We start from the raw sequence: 23673 nt of genomic DNA, 5'->3' as shown, positions 1-23673 counted from the left end.
AAATCACGTGATGCTGACATTCTTCTGTATAAATTATAGTTAGGCACTCTTGCTCTCCTCTCATCTCTAGCACAAAAGAACTGAGTCCTTGTTTCGCGTTTTTAATTTTTAAGAGTATAAATGTCTTAACCCGCCTTCAACATCCCCACAGGAATATACGAATACAGAACCGCAGAGACACACGTGCCTTTAAGTGGAAAAACAGATCACCTTCCACTCCAAAAACCCTAACTCCTGACCCCGCCCCAAATTAACTCCCTCCCCTTTCTCCCACTGCGGGTGCGGAGTTGGCGCAGTTACATGACGTAAGCGTAACCGCCATATCCTCCTACGTGTAGCTACCGTCCCTGCCTCTGGGAGTTGAAGTCTCGGAAGGAAGACTCGTGAGCGGTATCGAGACCACTCTACAAAGGCTTTCTGCGCGTGCGCTCAGGTTCTCCGACAACTCCTCAGCTCTGTAAGTTTCCTGGAAGCTGAGGCTGGGGTTCGCCTACCCTTTGTTAGCCACCGGGCGCAAAAGGGGCGCGTGTCAGGGCCGCCCTCAATCAGCAACAAGAGCTTCCGGGCACGAGGGGAGTGGGGCTTTGGAAGTGGCAGCCGCGACCCTGTTTCCTGAGGAAGTGACATCACAGCGCGCTTGCGCCTCCCGCCACGCAGCTCCTTGATTGGCTGGCTGCCCTTAATCCAGCCTCTGTAGTGCGTTCGCCGGTGCCCCTCGAGTCACTTAGGGGCAGAGTGGGTAGAGGTTCTGCCCACCGGCGGAAGGATGCTGGCTGTCGATGTCGGTATGGGGGTCGGGATCCGGTCCCTAGTGTGTGAAGAGTGTGTTTCCAAAGAACGAAGGGAGAGGGAAATCTGGACTCTGAAGGGTCGGAAACGAGTTGTGGTTCTGCCACTTGGTGGCTAGAGACCGTGGGCAAGTCGCTTTAAATCTGCTTTATCTCATTTCTCCGACATGGGGCTGACGTAGCTGAGCACTCTGAAATATAGAGAGCACGAGAGAAAGTTGCAAGTGCTGTTAGGCCCCGCGGTGGTGAGCTGAGGACGACTTTAAGAAGACCGATTTCACTGAAATATTTAAAGTGTTAAAATTCGGGCATTCATAGAGAGCTAAGAAGGAGATAGCCACAGATGATTTTCTTACTTTTTGTTTGTGTTTTCAATCCTATTCTCTCCCTATCCCAGCTCAACCCTCCGCCCAAAGGGCTTGGCCGCCGAACCAAGCGCTTTCTCTACTGCACATTTTGCCGGCACATTTTTCCTTTTAAAACCTGCTGTCAGGTCATTTGATTCCAGTCTGTAGATATTCCACCATTCGTTTGGATCTTTCTGGAAGGGAATATGAGTCGTAACTTAAGAAGATTTTAACCGAATCGATAAAATCCATGAAAGTTTTTGTTTTCCCCTGCTGCCATCTGTGCTAAGTGGAAATACAAGGAATACCAAAATACTTCTTAATGTATGCATCCTACACCAAATGGCCTTAGTCATCTTTATCCAGTTCTTAGTTTTATAAGACAACCTGGTAACCTATTTCTGTTACTAAATGAACCATTTTTAAAATTATATGCTGAACTGAATTTTGTACAAATATTTATATAATTGCTACAAAATGTTCTTAAATATTTGTCGAACATGATTGAATGAATGAAAATGTACTGTGGGAGCGTCACTGCGTGTGAGGGAGGAAGGCAAAAATCTCTGCTTATAAACTGGAGTTTATAAACTGGTCAAAATTAAAATAAGAAAGCTAGTACGCCTAGTAAAATGCCCCATTTTTGCTTAACTGGTAATCCGAACAAGTTCGTACATAGTGAACAGTTTAATGTATGGTATAGGCAGTGGGAGTTGGTACATATCCTTGTATGTAAAGTGCTGTAAGCAATAATGCATAGTATCTCAAGCTAGCATCACTGTTGTATTTCATGCCTCAATATATCTAGCTGAATCAAAGCTTTAAAAAATACACTTACTACACAACATTTTCTTAATTAGGCAGAGCTTTAAAAATAATAATGATAATGATGTTGACTAGCTTATGACTTTGCTTTGTATTTGATAGGTTGTTTAAAAACATTAGTATGCAATGATAGGCCAAGTTAAATTTAACTGACTTCTTGGATAGGAAAGGCAAAAGTTCCCCCTGGTGTACGTGAGCTGTAAAACATTGCTATGCATTACGGTTTTAAATTTTCACGTAGAGCCAGGCAACACTTGCAGTTTTGAACATAATAGAGAAGTAGCAAAAAATGATACCAATGATGATTGGAAATACTCTCTTTTAAAATGTTATTGTTTCATGAAGAGAGCACTTTGTTTCCTATGAACTTTAATTGTTAAGTTTGCATATTTAGAGTAATGGGTAGGTTTAGCTTATGTTTTCTCCACCCTATATTGTTTTGGATTCGTGCATTGCTGATTTTTATTTAATGCACTATCTATGGAAATGAGGTAAAATTAAAGTGATCGCGGGGATTATAACATTTATTTTAAAATTTTCTTCTGATCTTTTCACGTTTACTGGGTGTTCTTTGTCTCCTATTTCTTACGTTGAATGCTTACTTTGTTTTCCAACTTAAAAAAAATATATTAATGAGTACACTCAGGGTTATACATTTATCTCCAATTACCTTTTTGCCTGTATTTCTCTCACTCTATAATTCAAGTCTTTTATTAACTGTTCTAATATCATTTTTTGTTCTATTTCTGAGTCAGATTGTCAGGCTACCTTCTAATCCATCAGTTATCTCTTGGACTCCAGGTTATCTGGAATTTGTCTCATCTATTGCAATTTTTATATCTTCATTTCCTGATTTCCAAATTGATTTTTTTTTTTTCATGGATTGCTGTTTTGCTTTTATTATGCCTGCTTTTGTGTTTCAATGTCCTGTTTCATTTTTATGATCCTTACTCTTTATGATCTCTGAAAGATTCCAACCGAATTAATTTTAAAATTATTTTCACATCATCCTATTATTTTTAATTTATGTTTAATGAATTTATCTCCTGATTGTTGATTTTGTTGTTGTCTTTTAAAATCATTTCTTTCTGTAATTTTGTTTTGCAGACTTAACTGGGATTATCACTTCCCCTCTCCAAACCACCTCTCCATCTACTACTGATTTTGTGGTTGCTCCCAACTCATGACCCTGTTCTGCCTCAGTCCACAGTAGAGCTTATACAGGTGATTCAGAATTCCAATCATGTAGTGTTTTAAGTTCATATGTCACTTTAGTGGCTTGGCCCAGGTCATAGTGCTGGGTCTGCTTCCTTCAGGTTTCTCTCAAGTACTCATGTTCGTATAAGCCATTGTCTCCTTTTACCTGTTTCCAGGCTTTTTACATGGAAGGAGGAACACCACCCTCAATACTAGGTTAAGGTTTCATCTTAAACTGTCTCTCACCTCTCTCCCATCCTCTGTCTTGTATTATTTTTATTCTCCCTACTTTAAAGCCAGGGAAACTCTCAGCTGTCTTTGCACAGCAGGCCCAGCAGGAACAATATCTATTCTATTTCTCGTTTGGGGTTTTGAGAGAAGCTATACCTTTTTTGTTTCCCCTTTTTATAGTTTATTTACTGTGTCATGTATTCATGAGTGGGAGACAGGATGCCTCAAAACATGAATTTTTGGCAACCATCTCTTAGAAGTCTGTCCCAATTTTTTTGATTCAGCGGCATAGGAATAAAACCGGAGCTATTTTTTTTTTTCCTTACCTTTCAATGACACAGATCTCAGAGCCCTCCAACAGCAGAGTTGAAGCAGCATAGCTCTTTTACATTCTTTGGAAACCCTCATGTCCTAAATAAGATTTTGGGTTTCTGGGAGAAAGTAGAGTTAGATATGGATTTAAATCTTAGCTCCATCACGTCATTTGTTCATTCAAGAAGCGTTTTAAGGACCTACTCTGTGCTAAATTTGTTCTAGGTACATTGTTTCTTAGGAATTGTTTAGTTGCTTTGCAATTTGGGGCAAGTTATTTAACTTCACTGTGCTTTCTTCCTTTGTAAAGTGGCATAATAACTGTCTACCTCACAGGGTTGTTTTAGGGATTAAATTAGATTTTTTTTTTTATTAAGTAATTTAAAATTAATGTTTGCCATTACCATTTTCATTTTTAAAATCCTTTGTAATATCATTTTCACTCATTTATTCCACCAATATATAATAAGTATCTACTAAGTGCCAGGCACAGTGTTAGTACTGACAGTATAATAGTTGGGCAAAAGCAAACATCATCCCTGTCTGTATGGAGTTTCTGGTGGAGAATCAGATTTGGTCGTCATATCTAGGAGGTATTTCCCCATTTTACTAAGGATACTGTTTGGTTAGTGTTATAAAGAAGACTTGTGAACTCTTACTTCGTTTACTAGATGATCCTTTCTCCTTCTTAGTAATTTTGTAACCTAGTAAAATACCAGAGCTTTTGCTGTAGCCCCAAAGCACACACCTTAAAATTTCCTGTCTTTTAGTCATAATTTGGTAAGCTTTCTAAGTTTGCTTAGTTATCCCCATATGTCCTGTTACAACATTGCACTTTTAAAGAAAGCAAGAACCATATTATAAAACTACTGCTTAAGTTATGTTCTTCAAAGGTTTTGTCTTTCTATTATCTGAATTGTGGAGATTTTTCTTTCTTTTAGATACTAGCTTTTCTGCATAGACTTGTTAGCTGTTTCTGCATGAAGGAGGAATCATAGAATTTTCTTTAAGGCCAATAGAACATTTGTAAGCTTTATGCATAGTCTTTGGTAGGGATAAAAAGTAAATATATTTTAACACTTTGGTGTTAATAATCTTTTAAAGAGAAAAGAAATCTCAGCATTTCTAGCCCTTTAATCTGAAGGCCAATTAAGTTCCAGGCAATAGATATATATATATGGGTGCTTAAAATCACATAAAGATGTTAGAGATGGCCTTAAGCATTCCATAAGTGATTACAGAATCAACATATATATTTTGTCTTTTAGCCATGACTAAAGTAGAATATTTACAATTATATATTTACAATGAAATATATAGGAGGGGGCAACCAAATTTATTTTCTGCATTTTCCAAAATATATGAATCATTTTCCAAAAGAACATCTTTTGTCAAAAACTAGTTGTGAGTGTACATCCAGTTAATGAAAGTAACATCTCCCTCATACTGTAGCATTAAAGTGCTTTTCATCTCTTTTTAAAAAATATATAAAATATTTTATAATACATTTTTATTATATAAAATTTAGAAAATGAATAAAATAGGTAAGAATTAAACATGTTAGTGTGTATACTTTTTAAAACAATTGGACATAATGTATATATAGTGGGGTTTTTTTTAGTTTTCTGATTTAATAAAAGTTTTCCTTAATCACTAAATAATTTTGGGAAACTTGATTTTTATTGGCTACTTAGTATTCTTAGCCCATGTTATAGATGAACTGTAATTTATTTAGTCCCTTTTGCTGACATTCAAGTAGTTTCTGATTTTTCATTGTTAAAAATAACACTGCAGTACATACAGTAATCCCCCAATCCATGGTTTTGATTTCCATGGTTTCAGTTATCTGAGGTCAACCACAGTCCGAAAATATAAATGGGTTAGACCACATTTAAATAACTTATATTAGTTATAAGTGTTCTATTTTATTAGTTATTGCATTTAAACTCTTAAGTGTGCCTAATTTATAAATTAAACTTTATCGTAGGTATATAATATGTATAGAAAGAAACATAATATATATAGGGTTTGATAGTTTGGTACTATCTGCCTTTTCAGGGCTCTACTGGGGATCATGGAATGTATCTCCCAAAGATAAGGGGAGACTACATTATACCCTTTAGCATTTTATGTTTATTTCTGATTCATTTACAGACATTCTAAGGAAATAAATTATTAAGTCAAAGGGTATCAACATTTTAAAGCTCTTGAAACATATAGATCAGCGTAGCCTTCTGGAAAAATTGTGTCATGACCACCAATAGTTTATGAAATCACTCCATTTCATCACATGATCTTTGCCGGTAAATGATATTTAATTTTCTAAATTTGCATTTTTACTCATTACTGATACGGTTTAATTTTAATCACATCTATTCATCATTTCTTTTTTTTATTTTTTTTATGTGTCTGTGAAATATCTATTCATGTCAAAGTTGCCTTTCAGAGGCATCAAATGTCATCTGAAATGTTACCAGCATTTGTTGAGACTTCTAATGTTGAAAGAAAGCAAGACTTAAGTGAAGATCAAGAGAGCCAGAAACCAAGATTAAGTAAAGACTTTGAACCAATATCTAAACGACAAAGGAAGAAGCTAATAAAACAGAAACAATGGGAAGAACAACGAGAACTCCGCAAGTATGTTTTGAAATATATATATCCTGTCCCTGTTCAAAAATATGGAATGTTGGATCTTTCATAGTCCTTTGATACATTAAAAGTAATTGTGTTAATTAAAATGGGAGCTATGCATAGTTTGCTTAACACTGTCAGTTGGCTGTTAAAACTGTTTTGATTTTTTTTTTTAGCAGTGAATGAATTTGTACTATACACGTTTTCTCACCCAGAATCTATTGTGAGTAACAGCACAATTTCTGAAACAATTGACTTAGGAAAGGGATATAATTAGCATCTATGTCCTAGATATGAATAAAAATAACTATCTCAGAAAGATCAGATTTGGGCCTAACATTGATTTTGCTGGAAGAAATATTGCAGGTTTTGTCAAGAACAGTTAGGATGAAGCTGTTATTGTATAATGCCAAAATTTAGTGGTAGAAAATAAACTATAGTTGATGGAGATGAGGAGAAAAGTGTATGAGATGTTTTTTTCTCCCCACTCACTGTTTTATGTTGCTTGTTTTCCTAAACCATATAAATGTTGCTTGAAAATCATGTACGGGAAGAGTGATAAAGGTAAAATTTATCATAATTCTCAAACCGTACAAGTTTTCTTAGCATAGTGTGATACCAATAATAAATGAATTTATTAGTAGTATAGTTAAGATTTATGTAGAAAGCGTTATATTGTATTTACAAACTCATTTCCTTCCTATCTGTATCTTTTAGATAGACTATATAAAATTGTGGATATTTGACCAATTTTGATCCATATAAGTGGCAATTTCATATGATTCAAATTTTAAAAAGATGTCTATTTAGAAGTCTTGTAAATATCTGAATAAACAAATAGCAACAGTTATTTCAATTTCTACTTTCAGACAAAAGCGGAAGGAAAAACGTAAGAGAAAGCAGTTAGAGCGACAGTGTCAAATGGAATCAAACTCTGATGGAAATGACAGGAAACGTATTCGAAGAGATGTTGTTCACAGCACACTTCGCCTCATTATTGACTGTAGTTTTGACAGCTTGATGGTATTAAAGGTATCATGAATCATTGTCAGAAAAATCCTGTAGGTGAACTAAGCCGAATGATTCTTACTTTAATATATAGTATGACTTTGATAGAAATTTATGTACTAAAATGCAGCTTAAATCAAGATTTTCAAAATCTGTGCTATATGTGTGTGTGTGTGTGTGTGTGTATATATATATATATATATATATATATATATATAGACAATGGGAGAGACACACACTGTAATTAGATTATAAAACTCAGTAACTACATGTTAATCGTAAACAGTGTTTTTGTTATTTTTCCTAATCAAAAATAAGAAAATAAGAAATATGACTGGCCTAAGAGAATTATTACTTATTTAATAGTTTGAGAAACCTGATTGTTTGAACAATGCTAGTGAAGAGAACATGGTTTTAATTACTTTCCAAACCATTGGCAAATTATGAAAATAGTAATAGTGTGGCTCTAAAAGAATTTTTTCATCTGCTGACTCTTAGTAAGAGTGAGTATTTTCATAAACTAGCATTTTAAGTGGATACAAAATACGAAATAATGGTTCGATTACAGAGTATTGATTTTACTTATAGTAATTATTTTGTTAGTATGTAAGGAAATTGAATGGAAATTATCAGAAAGGACTTGTACTTCGAGCTAAAACAATGTACCTGTCTAGTCATCCCTTCTGTTTATTCTAGTCCACTAAGATTGTGAAATGGCCACAGACAATTTCGAAAATGCTACTTTAAAAATTGTACTCTTTTATAGGACATTAAAAAACTTCATAAGCAGATTCAACGATGTTATGCAGAAAATCGACGAGCACCGCATCCTGTACAGGTATGTTTGAAGAATTTAAAATGGATTCCATTTTTTTTTCAGATCTTCCTTGGGAAAAGACACAGGTAATCCTGACTACCTTTACGAGAGTCTTACAAATAATCTTCCTTAGAGAACAAAATGCCTGTTCGAAACATGTTTTATTTTTCTACAAAAATAAAGTAAAATATTTTAAACATTTTTTCACCTATGTCATTGTCAGACATAGCCCAGTTATCATCAGTCTTGCACACACTAACCCTCTCGTTGCTGTATAGTTGAACATCTTCATTAAAGGATATACACATTTTCATGCGTTTCTCAGCTCTTCTTTCTTCCCTGCCTGATGTGTGCTGTGGTCCCTGATGTGTGCTGTGGTTTCCTACTTATAGGATTTCGAGTCATTGATAATTTTGAAAAGTACTTCCTTAGAGTGAAGGAATACTTTGTGAGACTAGCTGCCTGCTGTTAAGAGTAGGGTCTTTTTTCTACTTGAATTCAAATTCTAGGTGACATAAAAATTAACACTGGTTCACTGATGTTGAAAACCAGAAACTTACTATATTTTTTGTTAGAGATTTTCTTTTTATGAAATGATAGTAATTTTATATTCTTATATTTCATATTCTTCTCACCCCTGATTAGACTTGAAATAAGTGTCAGAGTTTAGAATCAAAGAAAAATTATGAAGACTTTGGACTGGTAAAAATAGAGGTTGTGGCAACAAGAAGGGAATGAAACTTGACATGGAAATGGGATTTGTAAGAAAGTGATCATTAGGGGAGAGGCAGATTATAGCTGCTTGAAAAGTAGGATAAATATATAGATGGAATAAGGAAGTTAGTTATGAGATGCACAAAATATGTCATTTCTACCACAGATTTATTCTTGCATGTTTAAAGTATGTCACAAATTTATTTTTTTCTAGAATGAAAATGATGTGTTTCATTGGTGATCAGATGAGTGTGTGAGGGAAATAAAATATTGTACTTTATTATTTGCTCTCTCTTTCTATGCCTCCAAATCTCCATCAGTTTTACTTGACAAGCCATGGAGGCCAGTTGAAAAAGAACATGGATGAAAATGACAAAGGATGGGTCAACTGGAAGGTAATTAAAATAGATTAACTCTCCCATAATTCCAAGTATTTTTATGCTTGAAGGTCTACATTTTTTACTTAAGTTCTACATAATGCTAATACAGGAATCTTCAGTCACCAAACCTTTGTATCCCTGTACTAGTCTAAAGTTAAGAATGAGAGAAGCTAAAGAGATTGAGATGTCTGTTAGTTTGTATTGTTCTCATTAAAACTCACTTGCTATTTTGCTGCCAACCTTAAAACATATTTTTTTAAAAAAGAAAGATGTTAAAGGTTTTTATACAATGTCTACTTAGAAAACTAGTTATACATTATTTATAGGAGTGAAATCACTCTAAAATCTGGGAGTATGCTTGCATTCTGTTTATTTTAAATCTGCACTCTCCCATTTGGTGTCCGTTATCCACATGTGGCTATTGAGCTCTTGAAATGTGACTGGTCTGAAATGAGATGTACTATAAATGTGTAACATACACTGGATTTCAAAGACTTAGTACAAAAAAAGAATGTAAAATATCTCCTTGAAATTTTAAAAAATATTTATTACATGTTGAAATGATGACATGGCAGGTATATTGTGTTGAATACAATGTATTATTAAAATTAATGTCACTTATTTACACTTTTTTTAATGTGACTACCAAAGGATTTAAAATTACATGTGTGGCTCACAATTTTTTTTAGTGAGACTAAATCATTCTCAGTCATTTGCAGAGATGACTAATAGATTGGCATTAGTACCAGTCACTGAGGAACCCTATTTTAGTCAGAGTACTGGATTATTTCTGTCCTTTTTCTTTCTAAAAGCCAGTTCTCACTGTAACAGACTTTTTCTCTCATACTCACTAATCCCATAATGACTACATTTATATTATAGCCTATAATGTGAAACATTTTAAAGGCTTTTTAAAGTAAGAAAGTACAATATACTTACCAAGTTTTATGATCATGCCTATTTTCCTAAGAAGTAATATAATAAGTTAGAGTAGGTATACTTTTAGTTATTTCGTGGCTTGTTAAATTTATTATTTCTGCCACCAGCTTTCCAGAGAGACACAAGTTCTCTGGTCTCTAATTTCAGGTCCCTCTCGGAGCCTTTATTAAGCGTAGGTGTCAAATTTATAACATTTTACAGAAAAGCAACTGTTTATTAATAGGTTATACATTTTAGGTGAGAAGTCTCCCGCTTCACTTTTTATTTCCTTCAAAATTGTTGGGTAAATGTCATCTGAGCCTTATACCATCAATGTAGTTTGCAAAATTCTGACTGCCAACTGTTCAATTTTGTATCTATGACCTAACAGTTTTGGTGAAGAAGATTTCAGATGTGTATCTGTGTAGAAACAGAGACATGGAATTTATTAAATCTATAAGCCATTTCCCTTTGATGATTCATATAGATGGAGAGGAAGTAATTTGGAAAAGGCATTCTTTGGCTAGAAAACAATGTGAGCAAATATGCAACAAAAGGCATTTGTTTCATTGGAACAGATAAAGTTAGAAAGGTAGGTTAGTGCCATATCCAGGAAAGTTACAAAGTTAAGGAGTTTGAATTTTATCCTATAAAGATAAAACATTAAAAGTAGTATTTGTAGAAAATGAGTCTACCATTGGTGTATGGAAATAAATTGGGTAATCTGAGGCTAGACACAGATAAATAACATTGGGAAGCTATTTAAATAATTGAGATGTGAGGTGATAAGGAGTTTTTAGTAGTAGCTTATAAAAAATACATTGTAATGACATTCTTTCAAATTTCATATGATTCACTTCCTTTCAAAATGATTATTAGCCAATCTTCACAAAATTTTATTAATTAATAACATCTTTCCCCATGTATCTTAAAGGATATCCACATTAAACCAGAGCATTATAGTGCATTTATAAAGAAAGAAGATCTGATTTATCTTACATCTGATTCACCTAATGTACTGAAGGAATTAGATGAATCAAAAGCTTATGTAATTGGAGGATTAGTAGATCACAACCATCACAAGGTACCATTGTTTTCATTTATTTATTTTTTTTGCTTGTATCTAAAATTGATAAATCAATTTTCTCAATAGTAACAATAATCTTCTTGATAGTAACAATAATACTGATGATAACTAATCTCTATTGAGTGTCTACTATATTTCAGTCATCCTTCTGGCTAAGCAGAACATTTCACATTTATTAGTGTGCTTAATCCTCATTATAAACCAGTGAGGTCAGTGCTATTATTATCAACATTCGCAGATGAAGAACTGGAGGCCTAGAGAAATGAAGTGTAAAATCAATAGTAGTGGGTGGTAAAACAGATATTTGAAACCTCGCAGAGTTTTCCCGAGCCCATATGCTCAACGCTATGTTGTATTGATAGAAGATGCTGCTGCTAATAAATTTCTAGGCCACGGGTAAAATTTATAATAAAACTGGTACATTTATATTTTAAATATGCGATTTTCATGGGATGTGCTTTCTGTTCTTTAACATTTCCACTTTTGTCTCTTTCTACCTCCTTATCCTCATTTGAATGAAGAATTACAGAAATATACTTTCTGATAGAAAACATAATAATGTACTTTGTCAGCTACTTTGCAATGTCTAAATTCAACCCAACTAAAGAAAAAACATGTTTACTAAGTGTCTGAGGAAATATTGTCAGCAAAATAATGTGAAGTACTTCATTGTTCTTGTATAGCACCACTGTGTAGTAGAACTCCTTGCAGTGCTGGAGATGTTTCTATCATCTGTCCAGTGCGGCAGCCCTGTGGCTGTTGAGCACATGAAATGTGTGCAGTATAATTGAGAAATGGAATTTTTTAAAATTGTAATCGATTTAAATTTAAGTAGTCACATGCGACTATAGTTGGACAGTGAATCTCTGTAGCATCAGAGGGAATTTTATCAGAATGATCTTTAGCCTTTTTTTTTTTTCCTAGTGGGAAAATTCTATTTTATTATTTATGTAGAATATTTTTTTTCTTTCATGTATGTTTCTGTGAACTAAAACAATTTTGTTTTCGAAAGCACATGCCTCAATCTATTATTAATTATTCGTCCCTAAAATATGTAAACTACTGGTTGAGAAAATTAGCTCTTTTTTCTCCTGTACTCTGTTTTGGTTATTTCAGTTCTGGTTAGATGGGCTTTAAGAATTTTAAGTTTGAGAAAAGAGAAAATTCACATTCAACATTCTTTTAATTGACAGGAAAAATTAAATTTATAGGCAATTTAAACATTTTTTTCAGTTCAGGTTTTCATGTAATTTTGTCATTTGTGCCTCAGTATTATGTAATTGAAACATAGTTTTATCTATATATCTTTTGCATTCATGGGAAATGCAGAAGTGATGGTGCTTTTCTAAGAATTGAGTTTGAGTATTTTAAACTTAGAGAAAGGCAGTGTGGAATGGTGAAAAGGTATTGGGCCGGGAGGCATGAGTCAGGTTTTTCCTGTGGTTCTGCCACTGAGGAGCTTTGTGACAGGGCAGGGAACATAATGTCTTTGGTTTTCTCACTTGTAAATGGATTAAAACAAATACCCTAAACATTCTGTCTGTATTTACTGTCAAGGGAATATTTCCAAATTAACTTAACACACACACACACACACACACACACACACACACACACACACTCTTCTTCAGATAATGTTCTCTGAACTAAAATCTTTTCTGAAAATTATTCTGTCATAGACTTAAAGTTAAAATAATTTAATGTTCTAGTTCAAGTTATAGTGTCTTTGTTTTAGGGACTCACATATAAACAAGCATCAGATCATGGAATTGATCATGCACAGCTCCCCCTTGGAAATTTTGTGAAGATGAATAGTAGAAAAGTTTTGGCAATTAATCATGGTAAGCTATAAGGGGATAAACTGAAAATATACCTGAGCCAACACTGTGAAAAATAACATTATATTTACATTTTGGACAAATAGAAAATATACACCTTGTTGGAGACAAAATTATAAAATATAATCACTTATAATTTGTTTGAATATAGAAATAACACGCATATTTAAAAATCTTTGAAAATGCAGAGAAGTATAAAGAAAAATAAATAAGCTATAATTTCACTAAAGATACTTGGTATCAACTTTTTGATGTGTTTCTTTACAGTTCTTTTCTTATACATATATGGTATTTATTACATGATTGGATTCTTACTCTATTGCATAAAATATTAGAAATCTGGGGTGTTTCCCCTCATTTATAATTATATTTTTCTCTATCATTGAATAATTGTTAGTGACTATGTTCCATTATCTGAATATAAAAAATATAACCATTCTCCTGTTCATTTTTTTTCTGTTGTAAATAACATTGTAATAGACATTCTTGGATGCTAAGTATTTGCCTGAAGTTTTGCTTTAAAAAATTTTTTTTAATAGAGATTTTTGTTAGTACACAACTGTTCATTGGTCTCTTATGTGCTAAGCACTTTCTCTATAGCAGGCTCAGAGAGTTATAGAAATGATCTTGCTGATTCAAGGATTGAATTTCTAAGACCTTTCATAGATAGTGGAAATTGCTTTTTCATAAAGCAGTCCAGATTAACCCTGCAGCAATATATTAACGTGTGAGTACTTTGGAGACAGTATTAATATTCTTTTACCTCTAATGTGGGGGGAAAAAAAAAAAAAGGCAAGGAGCTCCCTAGAGTGAGTGGCTCTTTATAGAAAAGATAGAAGAAATTTAGATTAATCCCAACCTTTTTTTTCCCCCTAGTTTTATGTTATCACATAAAGGATAAAGAAATAAAAAGAATAAAGAATAGGAAGGAAACAAAAAGATTCTCTATTGATTGTAATTGGCGATAGGTAATGGTAAACCTCTGAGCACTTAAGAACTGAATTGAAGAAAAGCTCAAGAAAAGGTAACATACTTGAGAGCATTGGGGCAAATTGGCTCTGACAGCCAATAGGAGAAGAAAGTGATAAGAGCAAAGTAATTAGGATATATTAGCACTCTTAATACAAAAGCAATGTATTTTAAAATATAGTATGCAACATTGTGATGAACTTGGCTAAGAAATGTATAGAGTTTGTCTTTGTTTCAGTGTTTGAAATAATTCTGGAATACCTGGAAACAAGAGACTGGCAAGAAGCATTTTTTACTATCTTACCCCAGCGGAAAGGAGCCATTCCCACAGACAAAGCCTGTGAAACTTCTTCCCATGACAAGAAGTCTGCCAGAGTTGAAGGTGAATTGGACAGTGATTCCAGTGAGGAAGAAAATAGCAGAAATAAACTAGATTCTCCACCTGAAGAAAAGCAGGACAAAGAAAATAGCACTGACTCTACAGTGAACTCTATACCACACTAATGTCATCTGTTTTCTTGTTTTTGTTTTTGTTCTTTAGTTTAAAAACAAAATAGGAGAAAATGAGGTGTTTCATAGAATATTCAAATTGGAAGAAAATTCCATTTTCCCTTATTTCTGTTGTGAATTTTTAAACCTTTTTTTTTAGAGCTAAGTGTAAAAACACTTGTTAAAAAAAGCACTTTTTGTTTTTGCATAAAATTTAAATGTGTAATTTTTTTAAAATAGTTTTTCTAAGCCTCAAATAAGAGTTTTTGAGAATTTTACTTTATTAGTAGACTTTCCTTCTCTTATTTTTCGGATTGGATTCTTCAAAATGTGCCTTTGACCTTTTAGTTTTATTATGGTGTTTATATCAGTGTCTTTCTGATTTATTGCCTACTTATTTGTAAAGGTAGATACTCACATGTAAGTGTACCAAAATGTTCTGTATGGGAAGTTAGCTTCTATTTCAACTTTTATATCGAATTTAATGACTTCAAAGGAATATAGTGATTTCAGGAGGAAGTGTTGGATTGACAAACTTAATTAATTTCTCTGGACTATGAAGCCTGTCTCTGTTCCTCCTTTGTGATGCCTTTTCATGGTTCTAACGCAATCACTGAAGAGTTAATCTCTTTATTATATTTTCTTAATTCAAATAATGGTGATGAATTATTTCAGTTACAAAAATTAATTTTTCAGGCTAGATTATTTTAAAAGGCTGTTGAAGGATAAATTTTATCTTTACCTAAATTTAAGATGAAAAACCTCTCAGCAGCTATCTTTTCTTTGATTAAATAAAATATTTGTTGTTTGAATAAAGTTAACTTTATATGTGCATCTGCCTACTATTATATAATCAAGCTAATGTAAATGTATATTTCTGTAAATTATATAAGGATGTATGAAAATATGCACATTATTGTATATATACATGTTTGTCCACAGCATGTATGAGTCTGTTATTAATAGTAAACAATTGAGTTGCCATATATGTGTATTATTTCTGTGAATGGTTGTGTTGAACTACACTAAGGAATTTAAATTTTACAAAATATAAATATTCATAACTAAACATTTGTATAAAGACATTGGCAAGGGGAGATGAGGCTTAAAGGAGATGTTTTAGTTCCCTACCAGTAAAAGTAGAGCAGTTATGTTTAAGCAGTTGTTCTTTGTCACAGCTAAAGTAAGACTTCAGAAGCCTTACCTGAGTGGATAAATGAAGTTGCTGTTCTTTTTATTCATTGGCAACTCGAATTACATACACATTTGGTAGAAAGTTTATTTACATACCTTGCTCACAGACCTTACTTTAAGTGGATAACTGTAATAGATTACTAGGAATAAAGCAACAAAAACTAAGAGACAGTGAACATCAATATTAAATCTAATAAAGGCCCCTACAATTCTAGAAGAACAAAGCTTTTGTCTTAAGTTGTATTTTTCAAAGGTTTTTCCGAGTTAATATGGCTTAGTAGCATGAAATATTGTGCCTTTTACTTAAATTATTCCGTATAGATAGAACAGGCATAGTTCAATTTTGAAAGGTGGGGAAAAATCAATACAGGCACTGTGTGGTTTAATTTTCACTAACTATAAAAGCCCTGTATTAGTTTCCTAGGACTGCCATAAACAGAGTACCACAACTGTGTGGCTTAAAACAACAGAAATTCATTTTCTTACAGTTCTGGAGGCTAAAAGCCCGGAATTAAGGGGTCAGTGGGATCATGCTCCCTCCAAAGGTAATGGTGAAGAATCCGTCCCAGCCCCTTCCTGGCTTTTGGTGGTCGTCGGCAATCCGTGGTGTTCCTTGGCTTGCAGCTGCCTCACTCCAATCTCTGTTTTGTTGTTCACATGGCCTACCTAACCCTCTGTCTCCCCTGCCTGTGTCTGTGTCCCTATTATAAGGGCACCAGTCATTGGGTTAGGTAGGGTTCACTGTAATCTTTACTTGATTACATTTACAAAGACCCTATTTCCTAATATATTCACAAGGACTAGCTACTGAGATTTGAATGTTTTAGATAACACAATTCTATCTACTACAAATCCATATCTTATTTAGGCTGTTAATGACAAGAAGGGAGAGATCACAATTAGAAATAACAAATTTCTGAGGTATTTAAAATTTTGATTTTTTAAGTAACTAATTTTCTTTATTTTCTCTCAACACTTGGTTTATTGAGGTGCCTTATTATTTAAAACTTCAGTAGTAGTAAAGCAGCATGTATTGGGACATAATATAGGTAGGGAATTTAGTTAGTTTTTAAATGAATGCACCAAAAGGACATATGTCTGCTGAAATAATAGGTTTTCTCTCATTTTATTTCCTTAAAAACCTATGGTCTTCATAAAGGAAGCTCATTCTTAAGAAAAGGGACAGTCTTCAGACTGGTTTTTCAGAGATCAGTCTTGTAGCATTTGAAAATACTGGAAATTGGAAAAGCAAAAAGGAAAAAAGGAAGCAATTCTGAAGGAATGTCTTTTAGGAGATGAATGAACCATTATGAAACCCACTAATTACAATTACGAAGTAAAGTGATATTTCATTTTATACATAGAATGGATCACTGAAATGATACAGATAAAAGGCAAGAATTGTTCATAGAACACCAAGAACATGTACAGAGAACGGTTGTAAAAAAAAAAAAAAAGGCAGAGATTAGAATTAATGACAGCAGTGGTCTATAATGCTCCTTAAAATTTGATCTCAATTAGCATTGGGAAGTTTATCTCTGTTTTCCTAGCTCCTGGTCAGACACAGAGAGTTGGCACTTAAGAAACGGGAAGAAAGGAACCAGTGACAATCGAGATAATACTATTATTGGAAAGAGTATTATCCAATACTCTTAAATCTTGGCACTGCCACTCAGTCATGTGACTTTGGGCAACTGATTCAACCTTTGTAAGTCTCAGTGTACTCATTAATAAATTGAGAATGTTATCCCATTTATCTTCCCTTAAGATTGAGCAATCAGTTTGAAACCAAGCAGCTGCTAACTTGGTAATACTTTCTCATATTGACATTCCTTCCGTTCTTGCCCTATTTTCTTTGTTTCTCAGTCTTTTTAACATTGCCTGACTGAGAAAAAGTAGGAATATGCTTTCACACTCTACACTTGGAGGAACCCAAGCTTAGATAAGATTTTAAAATGCAAGCTTTCTAAATTACCAGAATAGTCGTTAAACAAAATATGGAAATCACAGATCATTTAATGAAACATGTTTAAAAATTCAATAAAACCCAAAAGCTATCATAATAACCACGCAAGACCAAATCTCTCCTATTAGCAAATACAAAGGTCTAAAAATCACTCAAATTGGATTTTAAAAAAACCCAAAACCTAAATACATGCTGTATTTCAATAAAGTTACTGAGCAATGTTGAAAATAAAGAATAAAGAAAGACATTTATTGGGCTAATAAAAAGAAGATAGAAGTCACAGTTTTAATATTGGATGAGGTTCAACACATTACAATTAAACAAGGAAAAGAAGGGCATGTTGTAATGTTCAAGAATGCAATCCTTAATGAAAATCTGACAAGTATGAATATACATCAAGTAGCATAGTATTCAAGTTCATTAAGAAAAAACTTAAGGAATTAGATGAGGTAGTAAGAAATGCATTTGCATTAGGAGATTGATTCATGTTTTCCAACTTGCAGCAGCTCAAATGAACAAGGAATATATGAGATATGTAAATGTTCTAATAAGAGATGTAATTGATATATATCAAGTTCTACAAGCTGAAAGCAGTTTTCCAGTGCCCAAGGAATGTTCATGGAGGTATCTATATGTGGACTTTCCACAATGGAAAATAAATTCCAATAGTAGAAGTAATATATGCACCTTCTCTGACAATACCTTAAGGTAGAAAATAAGCTATTAAAATAAAGACAGGAGGAAAGCCTTACTACCTAAAATGTTTTTTATTTAATGTCAGATGGTCTATTGTAAAAAGCAGTGTTAGAAATAAAGTTGGTCATGAATTAATTATAAAATTATAAACTATGTTTACACTCTACAAAATATATAAATCAAAATGGACAAAATTACAAAGACCACAGAACAACACAATATCTACCATAATTGAAAATATTTAATGTACAACTTTGTAATTGATAAATCAAGCAAAAAGAGAAAATTAGATGATATATATAAAATTCGAACAGCACAAGTTTTTTTCTAATGAGTATATCTACAACTTTGTGTCCAACAATTTTATTTATTAATTTACTTATTGTTATTTTTTATTTTTTGGTGACATTGGTTAACAAATTCCAGTAAGTTTTAGGTGTATAATTTAACAGTAAGGCATATATATATTGCATTGTGTGCTCCCCATTGTGTCCGACAATTTTAAAATTTACAATCTTTTCAAGTTATATGGAACACTTATGAAATTGACTATATGCTAAACCTCAATGCTACCCTCAAAATCAAAGGATTGGTCAATATTACAGATCACATCTGATTACAAGGCAATTAAATAATGAATCATATAAAAATATGTTTGGAAAACAACTCCTCCTCCTCCCTCTCCTTACCCTTTCCCTCCTCTTCCTCCTGAAATATCACTTTGAATATTTCCTGCCCATCCTTTCTGGCCTGAAAATTTTGTTGAGAAGTCAGCTGACAGTCTAATGGGAGCTCCCTTGTAGGTAATTAACTGTTTTTCTCTTGCTGCTTTAAGATTCTCTTTGTCTTTAACCTTAACATTTTAATGACAATGTGCTTCGGTGTGGGTCTCCTTGGGTTCATCTTGTTTGGGACTCTACACTTTCCAAGCTTGTATACCTTTTTCCTTTGCCAGGTTAGGGAAGTTTTCAGTCATTATTTCTTCAAGTAGGTATTCAATTTCTTGCTCTCTCTCATCTCCATCTGGTAATCCTATGATGCGAATGTTGATACAGTTGATGTTGTCTCAGGGGCCCCTTAAACTAGCCTTATTTTCTGGGATTCTTCTTCTCATTGCTGTTCTGACTGGGTGTATTCTGCTACCTAATCTTCTAAATTGCTGATTCGAACTTCTGTTTCATCTAATCTACTGTTGATTCCCTCTAATGTATTCTTCATTTCAGTTATCGTATTCTTCATTTCTAACTGGTTCTATTTTTATGTTTTCTATCTCCATTTTAATGCTTCCTATCTCTTTGTTGAAGCTCTCACTGAGATCATTGAATAGTCTTAAAAACAGTGTTTTGAACTCTACATCTGGTAGATTGCTTGTCTCCATTTTGTTTAGTTCTTTTACAGGATCTTTGTTCTGTTCTTTCATTTGGGACATGTCCATCTTCCTATTTTGACTGTCTTCCTGTGTTTGTTTCTACGTATTAGGTATAGCTGATCTGTCTCCTGGTCTTCGTAGAGTGGCCTTACATAGTAGGTGTCCTCTGGGGCCCGAGCAGTGCAGTGTCCTTGGTCATCTGAGCTGGGTGCTCCAGTTGTGTCCCTTGTGTGGGTCGTGTTTGCCTTCCTATTGTAGGTGAGCCTTGGTTGCTGTTTGCCCATGAATGGGATTGACTCACAAGCTGACTGGTTGTGAGGACGGGCTGTGACTCCAGTGGAGGACCTATTGTGCAGGCACTGATCCTACAAAGCAGAATTTGCCTTAGCAGGGCTCTGGTACCCACCCAGACTGCCCTTTAGGTGTGTCATCTGTGGAGGCAGCCAAGTGGTCCTTTGGCACCATTCAAAGCCAGACAAGGGCCTCCTGGGAAGGGCCCCAGCATAGGCCAAATTCAGCTGCAGCCTGTACCTTGAGTGGGGCCACCTGGCATGAGCCACAAAGTGATCCACAGATGTTTTTCACTCGTGTTGAGCTCGAAGGTGCCTGGAGCGGCTAAGCTGCGAACTGAGGCCGGCTGCTGCCAGTGCCAGGCCTGGGGCTGCTTGATAATAGATATGGGGCATGCCTAGGCCAGATATTGTTTGTTTGGGGTTTGTGAACATTTGAGAGATTTTCAGAAAGTCCAAAGCATGAGCCAAGACAGGTGGGCTTGCAAGTTGGGTTGGCAGAGTCTCAGGGAATCATCAGGGTAAGGCTGTTGGCATTAGCCAGGTTGATGGAGACTCAGATATGGCTACCACCTGTGTCTGCATACTAGAAAGGGGGAGGGATCAATAAAGGAACAATGGCTTCTGCCAGCACCTCTATCTGGAAGAAAGCTATCCCTCCATCCCTTGCCCTGAAGCCAGACAACTCAGTTACTCCCTGTATGTCCCTGGTGCCTGAGCTGCCGCCCAGAACTGGAGCTAAGAGCTGGTGAGTCCATCACCAGTAAGTTCACAGATGGACCCTTTAAGAGGAATACCTGGGAGTCCAGCCACCCTCTGTCTGACTCAGCCATAATCTCTGCCGATTTTCACAGTCAGAAGTTGTGGGAACTTCTCTCCCTGGAACTGGAACCCTGGGCTGGGGATCTTGGTATGGGGCTGGGATTCCGTGCTCCTCAGGGAGGACCTCCACAGCCAAGATATCCTTCCCAATTTTTAACTGCCACATGTAGGTGTGGGACTAGCTTTGTTCCACACCTTCATCCCTCCTACTGACCTCAATGTGGCTTCTTCTGTATGTCCTTAGTTATAGGGCTTCTTTTCAGCTCGACTTTGGGCAATTCTCAATGATCGTTGTTCTGTAGTTTAGATGTAATTTTGATGTGGTCATGAGAGGAAGCAAGCGTGGTGTTTACCTACTCTGCCATCTTGACTAGAACTACTCTACCAATTTCACTACTTTTATTCAACATAGCATTGGAAGTCTTAGTCATAGCGATCAGACAAGAAAAAAAGAAATGTCTGAATTGGAAAGGAAGAAGTAAAACTGTCATTATTTGCAGATGACATGATACTACATATAGAGAGAACCCTAAAGAGTCCAACAAACATCTATTACAACTAAGAATTCAGTAAAGTAGGAGGATATAAAATTAATATTCAGAAATCAGTTGCATTTTTATATACCAATAATGAACTATCAGAAAGGGAAATTAAGAAAACCATCTTATTTACATTTGCATCCCCCCCACAAAAAAAAAAAAACACCTAGGAAGAATTTTAACCAAAGAGACAAAAGACCTGTACTCAGTAAACTATAAGGCATTGAAGAAAGATATAAATAAATGGAAGGCTATACCATGCTCGGGGTATGGGGACCAACCCATTACATGTCTCTTCCCCTCCTACCAGTCTTGATGTGACTTCTGCTGTATATTCTTAGTTGTAGGATATAAATTTTATTATTAAGATGGCACACAGGCATGAATGCATGCACACATGCAAACACACACAATTTGTAATGTCTCTTTTGAATATTGACCAAGAATTCTAAATGAAAGATTGGCTAATTAGTAGACAGAATCCAGCAGTACACTGAAAGAATAGCAGCCATGGCCAAAGAATCATTTATTTTAAAATACAAAAATGTTTAGTATTAGGAAATTTGTTAATATTCACAATTAGTAATGAGTGGAAATTAGCTTCTTTCTGGCTTATAAGTTAGGGATAATTTTTATATCTTTTCTTTTTTGAGGGAGGTCAGCATTTTCTCATAATAGCCCAACAATATTGAAACAGATTATGAATATAAGCTCAGCTATTAAAACTTTTTTTCCTCTATCAGAGTTTTTGGGCTGGTGTCTAATTATAACTGCTTAATTCTGATTGTGGATGATTTTTCTAGTATCAAGGCCCTATACTTATGTATTAATACTAATAGTGCAAGATTAGAAATGTATATAAATGTTTTTTATACATGGAATTAAAATTAACTACAAGTAGACATATTGTATCTATTAACATTTATTTGGTAGCATTATATGCAGGCGCTTTGAGATTTACATGTGCCACCAGATAGAGAAGCTATCGATTCCTTGATACCAAATTTTAAAAAAATAATAATTTGATTTTGTAACAAAGTAAAGCTTGTGTTTAGGAAAGAATTAGCCTAGTCTAGAACTTCTACCTTTGGTATGTTAGAGAAGAAAATGTTCTTTGGGGAGAGAGATTGTATCCTTGTTGTATACTTCTTGCCGACATTGGTTTTGTTGATATGGTCTCCTGAGTTTTAGGCCTGGAAGGAGACTTTGGCTGGCTGAAATACTCTGCAACAGGTATTGTCATCTTATTTCTTCTTATAAATAATGGAGGCTTGTGCTCAGCCTCTGAAATAGAAAAAAATCTAAATAAGACCATAATTGAGACATCAAACATAATATCTGCCATGTTTTAGTAGCAAATGGTATTCAAAAAACTACATGAAGTTTAGGTGAATCTAATACACCAAAATTTATAAAATAATCTATTCTCATCTTTCTTTCTTACCACCTGCTCATCTCTAATGAGTTATGTGTTCTATAACATGCAGATACATTCTTTAATCTTAGAATCAAACATTATTTTGGTAGGAATGTACTGAAGCTGGTGATGGGTAAAGGTGAAAGTCAAGATTAGGACCAGAGAGTGAGGAGAAGGATCTATGGTCCTGATAGACAAAAAATAGACAAGCAGGTTAAAACAAATTAATTGTATTCATAAAGCCTTCTCAAAGGTCACCCTCAAGGAGGAATAAGGATTTGGGGAGATGCTGGATATCAACACTGGAGACAAAGGGTTTTGATTTGGGGATTCTTATACGAAATGTTTTCCAAATATCTAGACAGGGTAAATATATTTGGGACCATCAAGTAAGATAAAATTGAGTAATAGAAACCATCACTGTCAAGATTTGGTAGTTCTGGGGTGACAAGTTTGGTAGGAAAAGTCAGATAGAATAGATCATCCTTGGACTGTCAGAGTAAGGGGGTATTTTTTTAAATTTCTAAATTACAGTTATTATTGCCCATTAGCAGATAGGGCGTCTTTTGGGTTGGTTAACCCCAATGGAACCTTCTGGGGTCTGGAGAGACCTCAAAAAACTCTAATTGATTACCATACCATTCCTGGTATAAGAGAACTCGTAGAAATAACAAGACAGACTTTTTGTTTGAGGCTAGTAGACATATGTCATAGCTATTGCTCTATAGTCATTGTTGCTGTGCTTATTTCAAACCTAGGGATTGCCAGTCACACAGGTATGTTTCAGTTGGGCTATTCTAGACCAACGTAGGACTTTCTGTGATTCTTT

General features: G+C 34.5%; 2 protein-coding genes across 10 annotated transcripts in view; one reads left to right on the top strand and one right to left on the bottom strand.

Moving 5' to 3' along the window:
- The first annotated feature begins 298 nt into the window (after nucleotides 1-298).
- TRMT10A (tRNA methyltransferase 10A) lies at nucleotides 299-15537 on the top strand. 9 transcript variants are annotated; one of them, XM_039848675.1, is made up of 10 exons: nucleotides 301-457; nucleotides 3068-3184; nucleotides 5855-6003; nucleotides 6136-6337; nucleotides 7201-7363; nucleotides 8106-8177; nucleotides 9191-9265; nucleotides 11103-11252; nucleotides 12991-13096; nucleotides 14301-15537. In XM_039848675.1, the coding sequence occupies exons 3-10, from the start codon at nucleotides 5991-5993 to the stop codon at nucleotides 14564-14566; spliced, it is 1047 nt and encodes a 348-aa protein (XP_039704609.1). In that variant the 5' UTR covers nucleotides 301-457; nucleotides 3068-3184; nucleotides 5855-5990; the 3' UTR covers nucleotides 14567-15537. The 9 variants fall into 9 exon arrangements, with proteins under 9 accessions (XP_039704612.1, XP_039704609.1, XP_039704610.1 ...); XM_039848674.1 differs by lacking the exon at nucleotides 301-457 and adding an exon at nucleotides 697-785; XM_039848676.1 differs by lacking the exon at nucleotides 3068-3184.
- A 6855-nt stretch (nucleotides 15538-22392) lies between these two features.
- The window catches only part of CUNH4orf17 (chromosome unknown C4orf17 homolog), a 30482-nt gene continuing 29201 nt past the window's right edge, over nucleotides 22393-23673 (bottom strand). The window contains exon 9 of the mRNA XM_039848710.1: nucleotides 22393-22711. Within this exon, the coding sequence (XP_039704644.1) occupies nucleotides 22509-22711 (203 nt within the window). The 3' untranslated portion in view covers nucleotides 22393-22508. The remainder of the gene's footprint in view (nucleotides 22712-23673) is intronic.

This window comes from Pteropus medius, unplaced genomic scaffold (assembly GCF_902729225.1).
Source record: "Pteropus medius unplaced genomic scaffold, Ma_sr-lr_union100, whole genome shotgun sequence".
In the NCBI taxonomy this organism is placed as follows: domain Eukaryota; kingdom Metazoa; phylum Chordata; class Mammalia; order Chiroptera; family Pteropodidae; genus Pteropus; species Pteropus medius.
The sequence above is the reverse complement of the archived record's forward strand: the minus strand, read 5'-3'. Positions and strand labels throughout refer to the sequence as shown.

What these genes read in the sequence shown, in the direction of transcription:
- TRMT10A (XM_039848676.1), top strand. An exon ending in GAACAACGAGAACTCCGCAA is followed by an intron (nt 6,338 to 7,200) that starts GTATGTTTTGAA and finishes TTCTACTTTCAG; the next exon opens with ACAAAAGCGGAAGGAAAAAC. An exon ending in AGTTTTGGCAATTAATCATG is followed by an intron (nt 13,097 to 14,300) that starts GTAAGCTATAAG and finishes TCTTTGTTTCAG; the next exon opens with TGTTTGAAATAATTCTGGAA.